Raw genomic sequence first — 16,286 nt, 5'->3', positions numbered from 1 at the left:
AAGGATATTAAAGGAGAAGTACACCAGAATATGATGGAGGGGGTTGCGCTGAAGGACAAAAAAAAGAAGTGTAGGGGAAAAAACGTCCTGATATTTCTGAAGAACACATCAGTCAATTATTATCTGACTACCTTGGGGTGGACACAAAGGGGATACAGCACCAACAGACTTAATTAAAAAGTGAGTCACCCTGCACTACCTCCTTATTACCTTGTCTCATCCTAGAGAGAACCAGTCTGGAGCCAAGTATAGGGCCAAGAACCACCTCCTTACATACACACACCGACACACACCCACCTCTGATCACTCAGAGGTGCAAAAGAATCCACGCAGGAGGTTTCCATGGTGCATAACCTCCTTTCCTCTTTAAACGGGAGAAGTAGAACCCTAAGAAGTCAATAGGGCAAGCTTTGTTTTTCGTTTTGTCCCTATCTCATGCAGAGGAGTGGTTGGTGGTGGTGCAGGCTCAGGTAAAGGGGTGTTGCACAGTGATCCTTGACTGACTCAACTCCAGCCACAGAGCCCAGGGTGAACCTGTACGCAGATTCAGCGGCCTGAATCATTACAGAGCGAGATATGTCCCCACCAGACTGCTGTTTACAGTGAGAGAGAGAAAGAGAACTGCACTAATGCTTTTCAACAATTTACAATAATCTATATAAAATACATTGTTTTAATCCGCACCGATTCCAAATCTGTTTCTACTTTCCCATTTACAATATTAAAGGAAAAATTCACCCATTTTATACCTGCCACATAGGGTTTGATGTCATGGAAGTCAGACTTGGTACAACACATTTTAATGTGCCAAGTTTGAATATAAGCATATATCAAAAAGGGATTTCACAGCTATGTCAGAGGGGAAGATTTTCAGTGGATAATGACTTACATTTTTGTCACACAAAGATATTGCATAGCTTCAGGAGACTTGGACTAAAATGTATGGACTACATTTATGCTGCCCGTATGTCCATTTTAGAGCTGGAAAGTTTAGGACTCCACTGACTTTGTATAGACAAAAACACCTCAGTCAAAATATCTCTGTTTGTGTTCTTCCAAAGAAAAAAGTAATGAAAGTTTGTGACTGTATGAGGGTGAGTAAATGATTAGAAAATATTCATTTTTGGGTGAACTTTGGGTGAAAGACTTGATTAAACCTATGGACTCATTTATGGTGCTTTTTCTTCCTTTTGGTTGGAAGTTTACATTCTCTTGTCAAAGTGTCCATTGGCTATATAGAAATGAGAGGCCTGAACATTCTTCTAAATGCCTTCTTTTTTTGTTACACAAAAATTTTGTATCATCCTACATCCTTAAATAACTAGAACTGCAACTTTCAGAGAAGTGTTAAGTCAGAAAAGCAGAAACCACAATCAAGTGGATACGATCAGTGCTCCAGCCATGGCTATAGCCTCACAGTTAAGAGAGCAAAAAAGAAAGCACCATTAGCTAGCCAGAACCATCCAAGCGTTCCATACTGCATTCCCCGACAGAGATACAGTCGCCCAGCCTGCCCGTCTCAGACCTGGAACAAGACCACCTGTTAGGAGCCGCCCGAATTGCCACAGGCTCACTGAGGGGTTAAGGGTGTGGGATGAACTGTGCTCGGGGGAGGCAGTGAGGGAGGGCTGGCCAGCAGCCCATAAGGCCAGACCACAGCCCAAAGAGTCTCATTGTGGTGGGACTGGTGTCTCTGTCCAGGGCCCCTGCTTTGTACGGCCCAGCATGAAGGAATAACTCAGCCCTCGATGTGTTTGGAGGCAGAACTTCGGATAAAATAAAGAGGGAATATCTAGGCAGAGACACACTTTCTTTCTTTTCCCTGTAGATTCTTCAAACCTTTCTGTCTGTTTTCATTTCCCTTCATCTCGCCATCAGAGGGTGATAACTTTCCTTGACTGTTGGGCTTGCATTTCATTTACAGCTTTTTATATGTGTGATCTTTGTGCCGATGACAGATTCTGATATTCTCTTCTTTCACTGTTCTGGTCAAAGAGAAAAGAAAGAGCCCAGCAGTAGCTGATGGAAAAATCCAGAGGAGCTGTAAATGATGAGCTGATCTGAAGCACTTACTGTAATTGAATACAGTATACACACAAACCCTACCATAAATTTGTCTACAAAGTGTCTATCATAATACAATCTACAACCTAGAAATTAATTTCTGCAATGATAATTCAAAACAATGGGAATGGGAATATACAAAGTATGCTAGCTCATCACCACAATGCAAGGGCCTTGTGGGTGGCTGCTAGGGCATTGCTAGTTTGCAAAATTCAAAGAGCCCACCACAAAGACCCAATTATGGTCCTTAAATATGGCTTGGATCACTCCTTCAAGTTAAGTCTATGGAATGTTTTTGCCCATTTTTGGTCCGCCAGCTAAAACATCATGAAACTGATCATTAAGACAATAAATAAAACACCTTTCCTCAACAACCCATACAAATTGAGATATCTGTAGCACAAACCGCTACACGCCCAAGTCTAATTTGTCATTTCCAGTTCATGTTGTTCCAAATTAATTTCTGCCCTCAGAGAACGTAAAAGGAGATATTAGGCAGTATGATAGTCTCAGGCTCCATTCACTTTCATTGCATCTTTTTCCAAAAAAGAGAGATGGGAAAAGAAATGGGGACTGGCCATTCTACCAAACATCTCCTTTGTATTCTTGGCTCTCAACGAAGGCGGTCGCATTTTCTCACCCTCTCCCTACCCTTATCTTCCCTGCTTTGCTCCTCTCGTCATATCTAGTCTACGGTCTTGTACTTGAGAGACTCTCTCAGCACTGCTCTTCGAACTAAGACATCATAGATTTGATCAACTGGTCACTCAACGCAATTGACACCATCTTCTCTATGAGAAGCTTGGGTTCGGGGGAACCTGTCTACCCTGATGGAACGTTCGCAGCTGGCTGCACGATGGACGCGTGGGAGAGGTGGCGGGTCGTGTGTCTGGCGGCTCTTTCCGTGGAGGACGTTGAAGATATCTACCTATTCAGTACCATGATAACAGGTCTTCTGCTGATTGGATTAGGCATTTCCCTGGTTTATCGAGGAGTTAAGAAGACGGTGACAGCTGTCCAAAGCCCCACAAGGCTGCCCGTCATGATTGAAGCAGTGGGCAGAGCTGTCTGCACTCAGACTGGGTCTATGAACCAAAATACGGATAACATCATGGAGAAGCTCACAGCTTTGCAAAGGCAAATGGATCATTTCAGAGACCAAAATGGACCAGGAGAATAGCCGTGTAAATTAGAATGCGGCTACTCTCCTTAAGACCAAACAATCCCAATCTAATCTGTTTCGGCCGCCCTCAAACAGCACTGGCCTTGGCCAAGGCCGCTGTTGGAACAACAACTCCCCCGGAAGAGCACTGCAGTGAGCCACTCTCGCGTTCCTTCCCCGACTCCCCAGACACCTGGTGATTGTTGACTATGTCTGGGACCTGATCAAGGTTGTCTCCATGGCAACTGGCTGTGTATCGCTATGACAACCCTGCGGACTGAGAGCCGCCACCTAGATTAGATGCTGGCATAGCGACTCTCCAGGCCTACACACACATGAACTCTTACACATATATACAGATATGCAATCATCCGCCCGATACCCTATCCCTCGCCTTCGCCGCTTTGTACCCCCAGTCTGACAGGCGGGTCTGTGACCAGCGCCGAACATGGCTGCAGGTCCGGATGGCTGCTTGCCTGTGCTGGGCCACCTCCACCCCCCAATCCCCTCCCCTGTTGCAAGTCTTGTTCATGTTGTAGAGTGTACTGATTATGTGCTAATGTTGCTGAGGAGTTTTTTTCCCTGTTCCCACACTGTACTTCTTAAGGAGCATAGTCTGGGGGCTGCCTTTTTTCTCCTCTCCTCTCCTCTCCTCATGTCATGCTGTATTTCTTTCTAATTCCCTGTCTTCCTGTCCTGTATACCCCCTTGTCATATGTATGTTTGTATGGACAGGTCGATGGCCAATTTCACTGGTTTACTATGTGACAATAAAGGACTACTACTATTCCACAGAAGAAAGAATTACCCTTGCTGCATTACTTGCTGCAAATTCACCACTCATTATTTACATGCAAATAAGCTTTGCGGCAAACATTTAGTTGTCACCATCAAAGGTTTTCTGCACATTCACCACTAAAGGTGAAGACCTGCAAACTTCTGGCAAACATTTGCGGAAAATCCCAAGCACATTTGCATTTGAAATTAATGAGTGTGAAATGTATGTCAAGTTTGCAGGAAATTTGTGGCAAGCTAGCAGCAAATTTGCAGCAAATTTGTCAGAGCATTCGATTTTTTGTAGGGGAAGTATTATGGGTTTGGAATGACATGCGGGAGAGTAAATGATGACAGAGTTTTAATTTTTGGGTGAACTGTCCCTTCAAAGTGAAGGTATTAAATTAATCCTTCACTTTAGGGATTCATAAGTAATAAAGATTCTTGCCTAAGAAAGCACAACTTACAATGATGAATAAGCAAGAAAAGATTACACTCAGGCATTCTGAAGCTAAACTTACCTGTCTTTGAATATCAGTAAGGTTGTAATGTAAGGCTCCCTCCTCAAGAGGTGCTATCTTCTCAGTGTCAACTAAACCAACGCGTCTGTAGGATCAAAACCACAGGCAAACATAATAAATCAGTTAAACAGATTCTAAACCTTTACAAAGTCTACTTTTCAAAACATAACATCTACAAGATGTTTGAGGTAGAGTGGCATAGTATGTCCTCAAAAGTAATAACCTCCAACATCTTGACTCAAAGAGAGTAGGGCGATTACAGTATTGCATTGCAAAGAAATAATAATGTCCAACAAACCAATTACTGATTAGCGATTGCAGAATATTTTACAACCCCACCCTGTACAGTCATGAGGCAGTTCAGTATCTGACTCTTAAGAAATGTTGTTGTGATGTCTCTGGTTTTAAAGCCACTGGGGCATGATTACACTGCTCTATACCTCATAGCAGGCATTTTGTAAATACACTTCCAAGATCATTACCATTCTGATAAAAACTATTCAACAGTTACAGGGGTGTAGAAACATGTGTGCCCACTACAATCTAATGCTGCAGAAAAGTTGGAACAAACTAGACCTTGTTCAAAACCTCTCGCTATACAATAATAGGAAGAGTCATTCCCCTTCTGTCACTCACTCAATGTTCCTTGGGAGCCTCGTGTACCTCTGAACTTGAGAAAAGGCCAATGAGAAATTGGCAGACAGAATTTGCATGTCCCACCCCCGGACATATGGGTATAAAGGGAAACAGGCCTGTGTCTGTCAGTCAGATTTTTTCTTCGCAGCCGAGCGGTTGTGCACCAGCAAGCCGAGTCTTGCTACTGTTCCACTCACCTCTGTTGGCAGAGCACTGCTGTTGGATCTACGGCGCATTTCCAGGGGCGTTCTCTCTCTCTGCACACTGTGCTGTCCACGCCCCTGGACGCTTCCTGGATGCGGTCGATTTCTCTCCGCTTCTGACGGTCAGAGCTGCCTTGCGGATCACACGCAGGCAGCGTTTTATGAATGGTTCATGTTCTCTGTGCGAGAACATAGCAATGGCAATGTTGCGGTCGCGGCTTTCTTTCCTCACGAGAGAAAGCCACTTCAGCCACCGCCTGTGCCGCGCCTCCTTCCTATGGGATTGGGGCTGGCGATTTGGGGCATACAGCGGGCTGTATCCGAGTGAATCCGCGTGAAAGGGACGCTTTCTCAACAACCCGTCTCACAGCTTGGCCTCTTCTGCGACACCTTCAATGACTTCGCCCAGCAGTTTTTGCCGGTAAAGAGGCAGACGGAGGCTATATCCCACATCATGCCGTGGCGCCGCTCCAGCACAGCCCGCGCTCTATCTGCCTGCCATGGGCATCCCCCTGCGCCTAAACAACAGGCAGCTCTGCCTCAACCCGAGCCCAGCTCTCAGCACTAGCGGCGGGTAAGCACGACTTGATTATCAGGTTCTCTAGACACGCCGGAGGCTGAATTCTCCCCGACCAAGCCTGTTCCCCTCCTGGTCCTCTCGGGCCTTCAGAGACCCCTTCGAGCTGCTTGACTCAGTTGAGCTCAAGGCCCTCTCCTTGAAGACGGCCCTCCTGATAGAACTAGCTTCCATCAAGAGCGTTCTCTGTCAGCGACACTTGACTAGAGATCGGTCTGGCACATTCTCACGTTATCCTGAGACCGCGACCATGCTACATGCCCAAGGTTCCTACAACCCCCTTCAGGGACAAGGTCGTGAATCTGCAAGCAATCTTCCCCGGGAGGCAGACCCAGCCTTTTCTTGTGTCAGGTACGTGCTTTCCATATCTATTTGGACCGCACGCAGAGCTCTAGTTTTTCTGAGCAGCTCTTTGTCTGCTTCGGCGGACGGTGGAAACGGAACGCTGTCTCCAAACTGAGGCTGCCCACTGGGTCGTCGACGCAATTTCCTTGGCCTTCCAGACTCAGGCCATGCCCGCCCCCTTGCGGGTTCGAACACACTCAACGAGAAGTGTGGCTTCCTCGAAGGCACTGGCTAAAGGCACCTCCCTAAGCAGACATCTGCAGAGCAGCGGGCTGGGAAAAACCTTTTCCACAATCTACAATCTCAGGGTTGAGTCAGTCTCATCTTGTGTTCTGTCAGGTCTGAGCCACCGGGTGTTCCGCTTAAACCTAGCGCCCTTTACCAAGTTGATACAGTGCGCGTTCTCTCCCATTTTAGCCATTAAACGTCGCCTCCTGGATGTTCTTCCTCCCTAGCCTTCTGGCCTGCGAATTCAGTGGAGGAATTTGCGAGCCACAAGTGCTCTGTACTGGGGTAGGGCTCCACAGGCTTGATTCCCTCCACAGGCAATTCCCATAGCGTTAAGATAGCCCCAGCCGCTTTACACTCTATGCGATAAACATAGAGAGAGAAAAGGCCACGGCTGCCGGGCTCGCTCCCATGCTGGTCATGTAGCACCTGTTCCCCCCTCAGGGGTGCTGGGAACCTAAGGTCTGTATATGACACCTTTTATGGGGGCATTGGGGAGGCCGATACAGTTGCCGAAGCATTCGGGCCCTCACGGCCAGACTGTGTAACAGCTTCTTCCCCCAAGCCATCAGACTCCTCAATACTCAGAGACTGGTTTGACACACACACACACACACACGTGTCCTGAGTCGCACTTTAAATTACTGTCACTTTATAACTGTCTGCTACCTCAATAACTGCTATGTGCATAGAACACTATCTCATAGTATGTTATGTGTACGTTTTTAGAAACTGTCATCTTTTTGCACTACTGTGTACTGGTCGGCGCTGCACTGTCTATTGTCCTGTTCATTGTCAGTAATTTGTTGTACTGTCCCGTACTTTGCACATGTTTGCACGTGCACTTTATATAGGTATATATATAGGTATTTTATATAGGTATTTTATTTCGTTGTGTTGTCTCATGTGGTAATGTGTTTGGTCCTTTGTTGTTTTTATGTAGCACCATGGTCCTGGAGGAACGTTGTCTCATTTTGCTGTGTACTGTACTAACTGTATATGGTTGAAACGACAATAAAAACTACTTGACTTGCTTCTAGCACGCAGCAGCCTGCTTGCACCTGTGTCAGCAGTAAACGTAACACGGTCTAGTGCATGGCGCTTTTGAACGGGACCCCTTGTGTCACTTCATTTGACACAAAGTCAAGTGAGTGACACAAGAAGAACGCCACGGTTACTGTTGTAACCTCCGTTCCCTGAGAGAGGGAATGAGATGTTGTGTCCCTTCTGCCACGACACTGGACCTACCACTGTAAACTGCCCTCTCGGCTCAGCCAAGTCAGCCAGTTGGAACAGGATGTCCACTTCCATGAGGTTCACCTGGCCAAACCTCTGAGCAGCAATGATAAACTCTTCTGGAAAAGGAGGAAGAGAGAGGAACAGAAGGAAAGAGAGGGAAATGAATACAGTGTAAATTAATAATGAATTACTTTTTCATTCCTAAAAAAGTCATGAAATGTATAAATGTATAAATGTATAAAATGTATAAAATTCACCACAATAGATAATAAAATATCAAACCAAGTGGCATCTATGAACAATTGCCACAAGACCGTTTCTCAAAACTAACTTTACTTTTCTTGGCCATTTTTGCAGTTACTTTTAAAGGAATATTCCGGGTTCAGTAAACTCAATCGACAGTATTTGTAGCATAATCTTAATTACCACAAAACATTTTTTTAACTCTTCTATTCTTTGGAGGGAAAAAAAGCTCAAATCTAGCACTTATAATGGAAGTGAATGGGCCCAATCTGTTAACATTAAAATATTTTCTGTTTCAAAAGTATAGCCACAAGATGTATAAAATTGTGCTACTTAGTTGCCATGATGATGCCTAAACACCCATACAGATGAAAATAATACTAGTTGTAACAGAAGAAATAATAAGTACTTTTGCAAAATTAAATGTTTCAAATTTCTGCCTTTAACACCTCCAAAAACATGTCTCACCGTAATATGTTGGAATATATAATATGGAATATTGTTGTTCTTATGTCATATATTTGGGTCACGAGACAATGCCCACGTACCCGAATGAAGTGTGTCCGAAATCTATTCATACTACTTCTAAATACCCATAAATACTGTGCATACCTAAAAGATCGTACTGTTTGGCAGGCAGATTAATGTGTCCTTCATCAAATACAGTACATACTGTGACAGTATACGGTTTCGGACGCAGCAATGGAGACAATTCCACTTGTCCACACAGGTGTATTAGCAGAATAACCACAGGAATAACTCATTACAGTAAATACTGACATGTACGTGCACACTATAAGTCAATAGTTTAGATAGACTTGACTTAATTTATGTTTCTCATAATCTTAAAAATCTTGTGACCTAAAGGAGTATGCTTATCTACAGATTAGTCATGTAGACAAATAAACATTGTGCAGTATGAATTTCATTACACAACTAATATAAAAACAAATTTGAATTACAATTTAGTTGGACTGGATAGTTAAGGAAAAGCAGCCAACAACTGGCAAACATACGCAAACAACTCCTTCAATACTGTTTAAGACGCATCCCAGATGACACTGTGTTGGTTGAGAGAATGTGTTGAGTGAGCAGAGCGGTCATTTATTTTTATTTTTTTAAGGCAAAGGGTGAAAACCTTGAAGAAGCTAAAATATAAGATAGCTTTAATTTGTTTAAACATTTATGATCACAGCAATCTAAATCTTTATCAGTAATTCCCATACTTATATTTGTGTTATTTCATAGTTTTACATCTATTGTTTTATCATTTACAATACAATACATTTCTAGGGCTTTTTTTGTCTTGTCCTTTGGGTGAGACGTAAAAACCGAGGTCCTGACGCTCTGTGGTTATTAAAAATCCCAGGACACTTCTCCATTTGGCCAATCCCAGTAGGGGTGTAACCCCGGGGTTCTGGCCAAATTCTCCCCATTGGCCCTTATCAATCATGGCTTCCTAATAATCCCCATCCATTAATTGGCTATATCACTCCACTCTCTCCTCTCCACTGATAGCTGGTATGTGGTGAGCGTACTGGCACACTGTATCTGCCGTCACCTCATCCTGTGGATGCTGCACACTGGTGGTGGTTGAGGAGAGTCCACTGTTCACTGTGTAAAGCGCTTTGAGTGTAGTGTCAGAAAAGCGCAATATAAATTTAACATTCGTTTAAAATAAATGCCACTTGGTTTAACGTTTTCTTTTGTTAAGTTTCCAAATGCTTTTAAGGACCACAGTATAAATCACCTTCAATCACTTTTCTATTAATTAACATTTATTTTACATAAACAAATCCCTACACCTTTGAGTAGAAAAAATGGTAAATCATTGAGTCTGGGTATGTTTTGGATATCAGTGGGTTGGGTAGGTTAAGTGTAGAGTGGTAATGAGCAGAATGAACACAGGCTGGTTCCCACTGCACTGGTATAGAGTGACTGCCCTGAAAAAGGCAGCAAGTGTTCTTACACAGAGCTCTATTGAATCAAGGCCAGCTCAACTTACCCTGGCCTTAAACATGCTGTGAAGTGTGAAGAACGCTCCAATCAAAGAACACGCAGGGCATCGGTCTCTTCAACTCTCTCCAAAAACAAACACTGGCTACCGTTATGTGTGATGAGCATGTCACCAAGATCATTTGCAGTGCCAAAAATCATCTGACTGATACTATATTTGATTCTGCAAGGTATGTTAAAGAAAAAGTACATCTGAAAGTAAGCCTTTTTCAATGCAATAGCTGCAATGAAATTCTGCTTAAGAATGTACAGGTCTGTTAGAGCCGTAGCTTTGTGGGTAATGTGCCAATATTTCATGCGGAAGCATAACGGGTGAACCAAGTTTGAGTTCAAGGTCCTTTCCCGGTCCCGTTTCCCCTACTCTCCCCTGTTGTTTCCTGTCTCCCTTTCCACTTTCCTATCTAATAAAGGTAAAAATACCAACGTTATAACTTAAAAAAAAAAGAATGAACAGATCATGACTTAAACTGAACCACATTTAAAGGCCCTTTTTTTCTATGTGCAGCTTGTTTGCACAGTGACGTGTTCGCCATTTTCCCCAGGTGCCGAATGTTGACTGTTTGCTATGACGAAACTAGGCCTTGCCGTACCGTTCAAACATACGGAACCAATCAGCTGAGGGTCAACTTCAGAAGTAGACATGGACATTTGCACGCACAGGTCCCAGTGGAGCCTGATGGCGGCCTGCAGCCTCTGTGGGATCAGCAGTGTTAAATGTAGCCTCCCCAACCCTGGCCCCGGTCTTCACAGGGCTGATAGCATCGCGGGCTGGGTGTGTTCAGCTGAGTGTGTGTCAAAAAGCTCCATTGCAGACAGACTATGAGGGCTGTATTACAGGTCAGCAGTTGGCCAGGGAGCCAGACCAGGAGATCAAGCTTTTAAGAGGGCTTTGTTTCAGAATCATATTCCCTGTTAGGATTTTTGACAGGTTTTTGAACTTATTTTTTGATCTGTGATGAGATAAAGACACTCAATACAGTAAACAAGCTTGTTAAATACAAAGTTTGACTGTAGGGAATAAAAATTGAGCAAAGGGCAAGAAACACCATTAGAATGTAACAGAAACATTTTTCATTTTGTGCAAGCTCTTATATTTAAAACCTTTACCAAGAAGGGGGGTAGATTACAGATACTATTGCAAATGAGTCCTATTCGATTTTTCGAATGAGTACATTTTTAATTTGGGGTGATTTATCCCTTTAAATGAAGATGGGTGCCCTTTAAGATTTTGGAATTCCTCAGCCCTTGTACTAGTTAATTAGGATACACCTGCAGTTTTTTTTTGTATGGTGGCAGACTGTTAGCTAAAATGCATTACAGTGCAGGGACTAGCTTTTTTCTTTTCTTTTTTTTTTTTTTTTACTTTATTAGGTCAATGTGTGTAAACAAAACTAAACTTGCTGCCCCTTCCAGCAAGTAGCACTCCATAGTCTAATTTGTCATATGTACTTTGCCAATATTTATATTTATGCCCTTCATTAACATGTATATTTAAATGTATGACTTCATGAACATGTATCCTATACAGGCTTAGGAAGTGCTCAGAGAGAGATCTCCAGCAAACTATTGTGGGTATGATTTCTATGTGAATTTTTGGGGCACATCCAGTCAGCCAAACCAGGAGAGGAAGGACAATGTCAAAACAAAACAGGACAAAAACAACCCATTACTAACCTTTAGTAACTTCCACAACTCTGCGGTTGCCTGCCAGGGTGGTGTAGATCTTTCTAATGAGCTCCATGTTGTTTAGCAGAGAGTTGAAGCCATTAAAGTAGGAAAAGCTGACCTGATGTGACGTTCTGCCACCGGCCGCCTGCAAAATTGGCAGACACACACACAGATATTTGCACGAAGACATCCTTTTATGAGGAACAGAGGTGATAAATAACTGAATATTCTATGGAGTGCCAAACATTCATCAAGCTGCAGTATGGCAACATCTTTAGCGCTTCCACCCCACAAAGCACTAAATAAATACATGTGTTTCACAGAGACGAACACTGGTAATTTTCAAGGGATTCAAGCTCGAGGGGCATTTTAATTAAGCTGTTTTATGAGAAGAGGGGCATATAAAATGTGGGAAACTAACATGAGTTAAATCTTTATATAGCATCTGACAGAATCATTCGCCACTTTTAGTGTAAAAACATCCTCAATGTCTTCATTCAGGTTGATGGGATAAGAAAATAAATATTAAGCAGATCCTAATCTCAGAATTTTTTATTTGTATTTGTTAACTGCAGAGACAGGCCATACTCTAGTTTGGCTGAAAGAGAGCTTGCACAGTTGTTTTCAGGCTAGAGGGGGTTGGGAAAGAAAATCAAGGCCAGATTGTCTCTCACTAGATGGCGCTGTGTGCTTTGCAGAAATTGTTATGTGTACCTGAAGACCACAAAAACTCAGACCTGCCTTGAGGTTTCTTTAACCAAAATGTCATTTGTAAAAACCCTGCATAAACCTGTCAAGGAGTTGTGAATACTGACCCAACAAAAAAGCATAAACTTCTAAACCTCCAAAGATGGGAAAAGATATTTATACCTCCTGTAGTGTTTTGCAAAGTGTCTAAATAAGTGGATGAGTGTATAGGCCAGGTCTGACGAGCGTATTGTCTTTAATTCATTTCTAATGGCCTTGAAATTGTGTGTTTACAAACATCTCCCAGAATCACAAGGTTTATAATGGCACAAACTGTGGAGAAAATGACAGACTCCAGGGAGTGTTTATAAAACAGACTGCTCTTCATAGAAATAAACACATGCCAAACACCTTGCAAACAATTATCTCCAAGTGGTTTATGCTAAACTAAAAGTTTCTTTAAAACTGCCTTAATGCATCAATGCAAGACCCCTGTCCTACTGTATAAATATAAATATTTTTTTAAATCAATAAAAAACAATTAAAGATAAACAGACTCACTGCCACTAAGCATTCCTCCACAAATAGTGTGAGCATATGTGGTCTGATGGTCACCATAACGTCCCTGAAATCCAGAGCAGTGATGGTGCCTGTCCAGGCCTTGTCTCTTTGCACAAAAGCCTGTCTGGCATGTTCAGTCTGCTTCTCCTGCAACACAGTAATTATAAGTCAGTTTCTGCATGCTGGTCCTGTACAGAATATTACACTGAAGTGATTTATACGGTAAGAAATAGAAACAAACCGATATGGTATAAATGTTCTTTTAACATAAAACAAGATAAAGGCTTTACATCTGGCCCTCATGAAATAGGGGAGGGCAGGGTTAGTAGTAACACACGTGGCTTAAACGTTTCCACACACACTGGTAAGATGAAACTTCATTTGTTTACTTGTTGCCATATCAACACAGTGTAGATTTAAAAAAAATTGCAGAAAATAATTTTGAATATTATTTCATTTCCAAAAGTTCATTTTAAAGTAAAAATTCATATTAAAGTACATTCTCATCTCTGTTTTTACTGTTTATTTAAAACGAGGCAAACATGGTATCTTTTTAACTAGCATCTTACATAGTCTTTTAATTCTCAGATAGCCAGCAGAAGTGACCAGCAGGTTTAAATACCAGTGCCCAAATTACAAAAAACTATATGCAATTCCATGCATTCAGATATGTAATTTACATAATTCCGCTTAATGTATGTATATGTGTGTGTGTGTGTGTGTGTGTGTGTGTGTGTGTGTGTGTGTGTGTGTGTGTGTGTGTGAAGAAAACCAAAAAGTGTTAGTTTATGCCCCACTCTAATCAAAACACTTTAATTTGATTAAAGAAAATAAAGATTACTACCCTGATTGAATCAACGAATCCTTCAATGTTTTGTCTGAAATAGAATTTAGAAAAATAAGAACATTTTACTATCACATTTGATGTTTTTAAAATAGGCTACGCCTATGTTACATACATGCGCGACGACAGGTGCCGTCAATGTTCAATAGCTATACACGAACAGGACAGAAAAGGATGTAGGCCTATTCGGTTATGATAGGTTTCGACGAAGAAACATTTTTTTGTGCGTATTTAAAATATATATATATACTACGTTTATATTACATGTCGTTAAAGTAAAAAAAAAAGTATTTTGGAGAGAGAAAAAACACTCACTTAATAAACGCGGGAAATTGTCGCGCGAATTTATCTCACGAGGAGACAAGACACAGAAGGGAATTAATTTCTCAGATATCGCAAGCTTTTTAAATCCAGTTGTTTATCCCCTCTCTCTGCGTTTCTCTCTCTCTCTCTCTCTCAACGCGTACCATTGAGCTACGGTCCCAAAATACTGAAAATATAGGTCTGCTGTGCGAATGGACGCGTCTCCAAATGGAAGAAACGCCTGCGCAAAAAAAAAAAAAAACGCTATTAAAGAAAATGTCAAAGCTTTACATGTCTGACCCGCGCTAACCTATTGATACACTAGAAATGTCACTGTCCTCACAAAAATAGCAACAATGCCGTTGCAGATTGTTAGCGGTAATTTCACTATTATTAACCTAGTTTCCACACCTATAAACTTATTTAAATATTCGCAAATTCATGTCAAAGCTGACGGAAAGAGAGCAGACATTAGAAAACAAACAAGCTGCCTTCACACGTTCATTTAAAAAAGTACGTCTGACACATACAAAAATAACGATTTTAACACGAAGGAAATGAGAGTAGCGCTGTAAATAAACAAAACAAGCTGAGAGGTCGAGGTAAATAATAGCTGGCAGTGGGTTTTTCCTGCATTGCATTGTGTTGGTGCAGCCACAAACACACGGAATTGCATAATAATTGTGGCTCTGAACATTACAGTTTACAGTTAGTCTCTTAAAACCTTAAATTACTGCAACTGTGAGGGTTTCAAAAGCATGGTTTTTATTTAGAGAGGAAAAGAACAGAACCTCTGAAGGCCCATATTGAAACAACCCTGACATTTATTGTGCCTTTAATTATCTTTGGATTCCAATAAAAACATTTGATGAGCCACCTCTGTTTGGGTCAATTATTTCAATTCAGGCGCTGGCACTAAACTCACATTTAAACAGTAAATTGCCTACTTGAAATATCTGAGAAGTCTTAAAGATCTCATCAACAATGTTCAGGTTAAAGAAATTGCAGAATGTAGGACCTTTGGCTATGACAGTAATTCAATTTCTGACCGTTGAGCCAGGTTTCTGGCATTGCCAATACCCATCAATATGACCTACAAATATCATACAAAAAATGTTGGAATGCATCCACTCACAAAGTGTGGGTGGGTGGTGTTTATTGAGACTAAATTAGCATGGAAGCTCTTGAGAGGAATCTGCAGTAAAACAAGTTGCATCTTTCTCATATGTGGAGCTGCTGGTTCATTTTTACAGTGTTTCTGCAGCACACGTCTGTCATAAAGGGGTTGGGTCTCAGCAAATATTTCTTTATTATTCCCTAATTAAAAACACATGAACTCCTGACATTCTAAACATCAGGAAAAAGGACAAATACCATCAAAATAGTGTCTTATTATTGAAATTGCTGAATTAGTTTGTGATATACTTTTGAAAACAGATGTACTGTAATTGTAATAATAGACAAACAGAGTGCATGGTGGTTATAATAATGTATGTAATTAGTTTGCATCTGGATCTAATATATTATATGCTTTTAAATTTGACTTCTAAATGTGGTGCATTAATGAGCTGTTAAGCATTATAGGAGCTAATAATGTTTATTAATGTTTTTAATGAAACTCCTTTTACAGTGCAGATGAGGAAATTTTGCCTTTTTACATTGAGCATCTGACAGGATGGGACGATCCGGGTCTGTAAATGTGGAAAATCATTATTTAAATCAATAATACTGCATAAAATAGACTTTTTGTACCAATGGCGTATAGTGGCTGAAATCTAACAATTACAATATATTTCATTGGATTTTCGAATAACTCCAAACAACCATAAGAATTTCCCAATCTAAACAAAATGAAATCAATCAAACAGGAAATGTGTGTTTTTTTTTCCAAGTTACAAAAACAAAACTCATTCTGTCTTGGCCACAAACACAATATCAGTGTGTTTCTCGCAGTTCCCCAAAACACATCTGGTCCAATTTAATTTTAATATAAAAAGCTCATTCAGATATAGCGAGCATAGATGTAAACTTGGCACAGCCGATCCCTTACACCCCCTCTGCCCACTCAGGTCTAGACATTATATTGGAAAACGTCTTGCACACAGCAAATACAAAAGGAATACCGCTATTCTCCTTAAAGGAGAAAGCCTTTACCTGTTTTTGGAGAAATCACTGGACTGTACTGAGGTTACGTCACCTAATGAGAAACAAATGC

The 16,286-nt window shown here is 41.5% G+C and overlaps 1 protein-coding gene across 1 annotated transcript in view; it reads right to left on the bottom strand.

Moving 5' to 3' along the window:
• The window catches only part of LOC127650808 (electrogenic aspartate/glutamate antiporter SLC25A13, mitochondrial-like), a 56,290-nt gene that overhangs the window by 25,296 nt on the left and 14,708 nt on the right, over positions 1-16,286 (bottom strand). The window contains exons 6-11 of the mRNA XM_052136445.1: positions 12,925-13,071; positions 11,683-11,821; positions 7,772-7,865; positions 4,522-4,606; positions 510-593; position 387 (exon numbers count right to left, since the gene is read on the bottom strand). Of these exons, the coding sequence (XP_051992405.1) occupies position 387; positions 510-593; positions 4,522-4,606; positions 7,772-7,865; positions 11,683-11,821; positions 12,925-13,071 (550 nt within the window). The remainder of the gene's footprint in view (positions 1-386; positions 388-509; positions 594-4,521; positions 4,607-7,771; positions 7,866-11,682; positions 11,822-12,924; positions 13,072-16,286) is intronic.

This window comes from Xyrauchen texanus, chromosome 10 (assembly GCF_025860055.1).
Source record: "Xyrauchen texanus isolate HMW12.3.18 chromosome 10, RBS_HiC_50CHRs, whole genome shotgun sequence".
Taxonomy (NCBI): domain Eukaryota; kingdom Metazoa; phylum Chordata; class Actinopteri; order Cypriniformes; family Catostomidae; genus Xyrauchen; species Xyrauchen texanus.
This window is presented reverse-complemented; position numbering and strand designations above follow the sequence as displayed.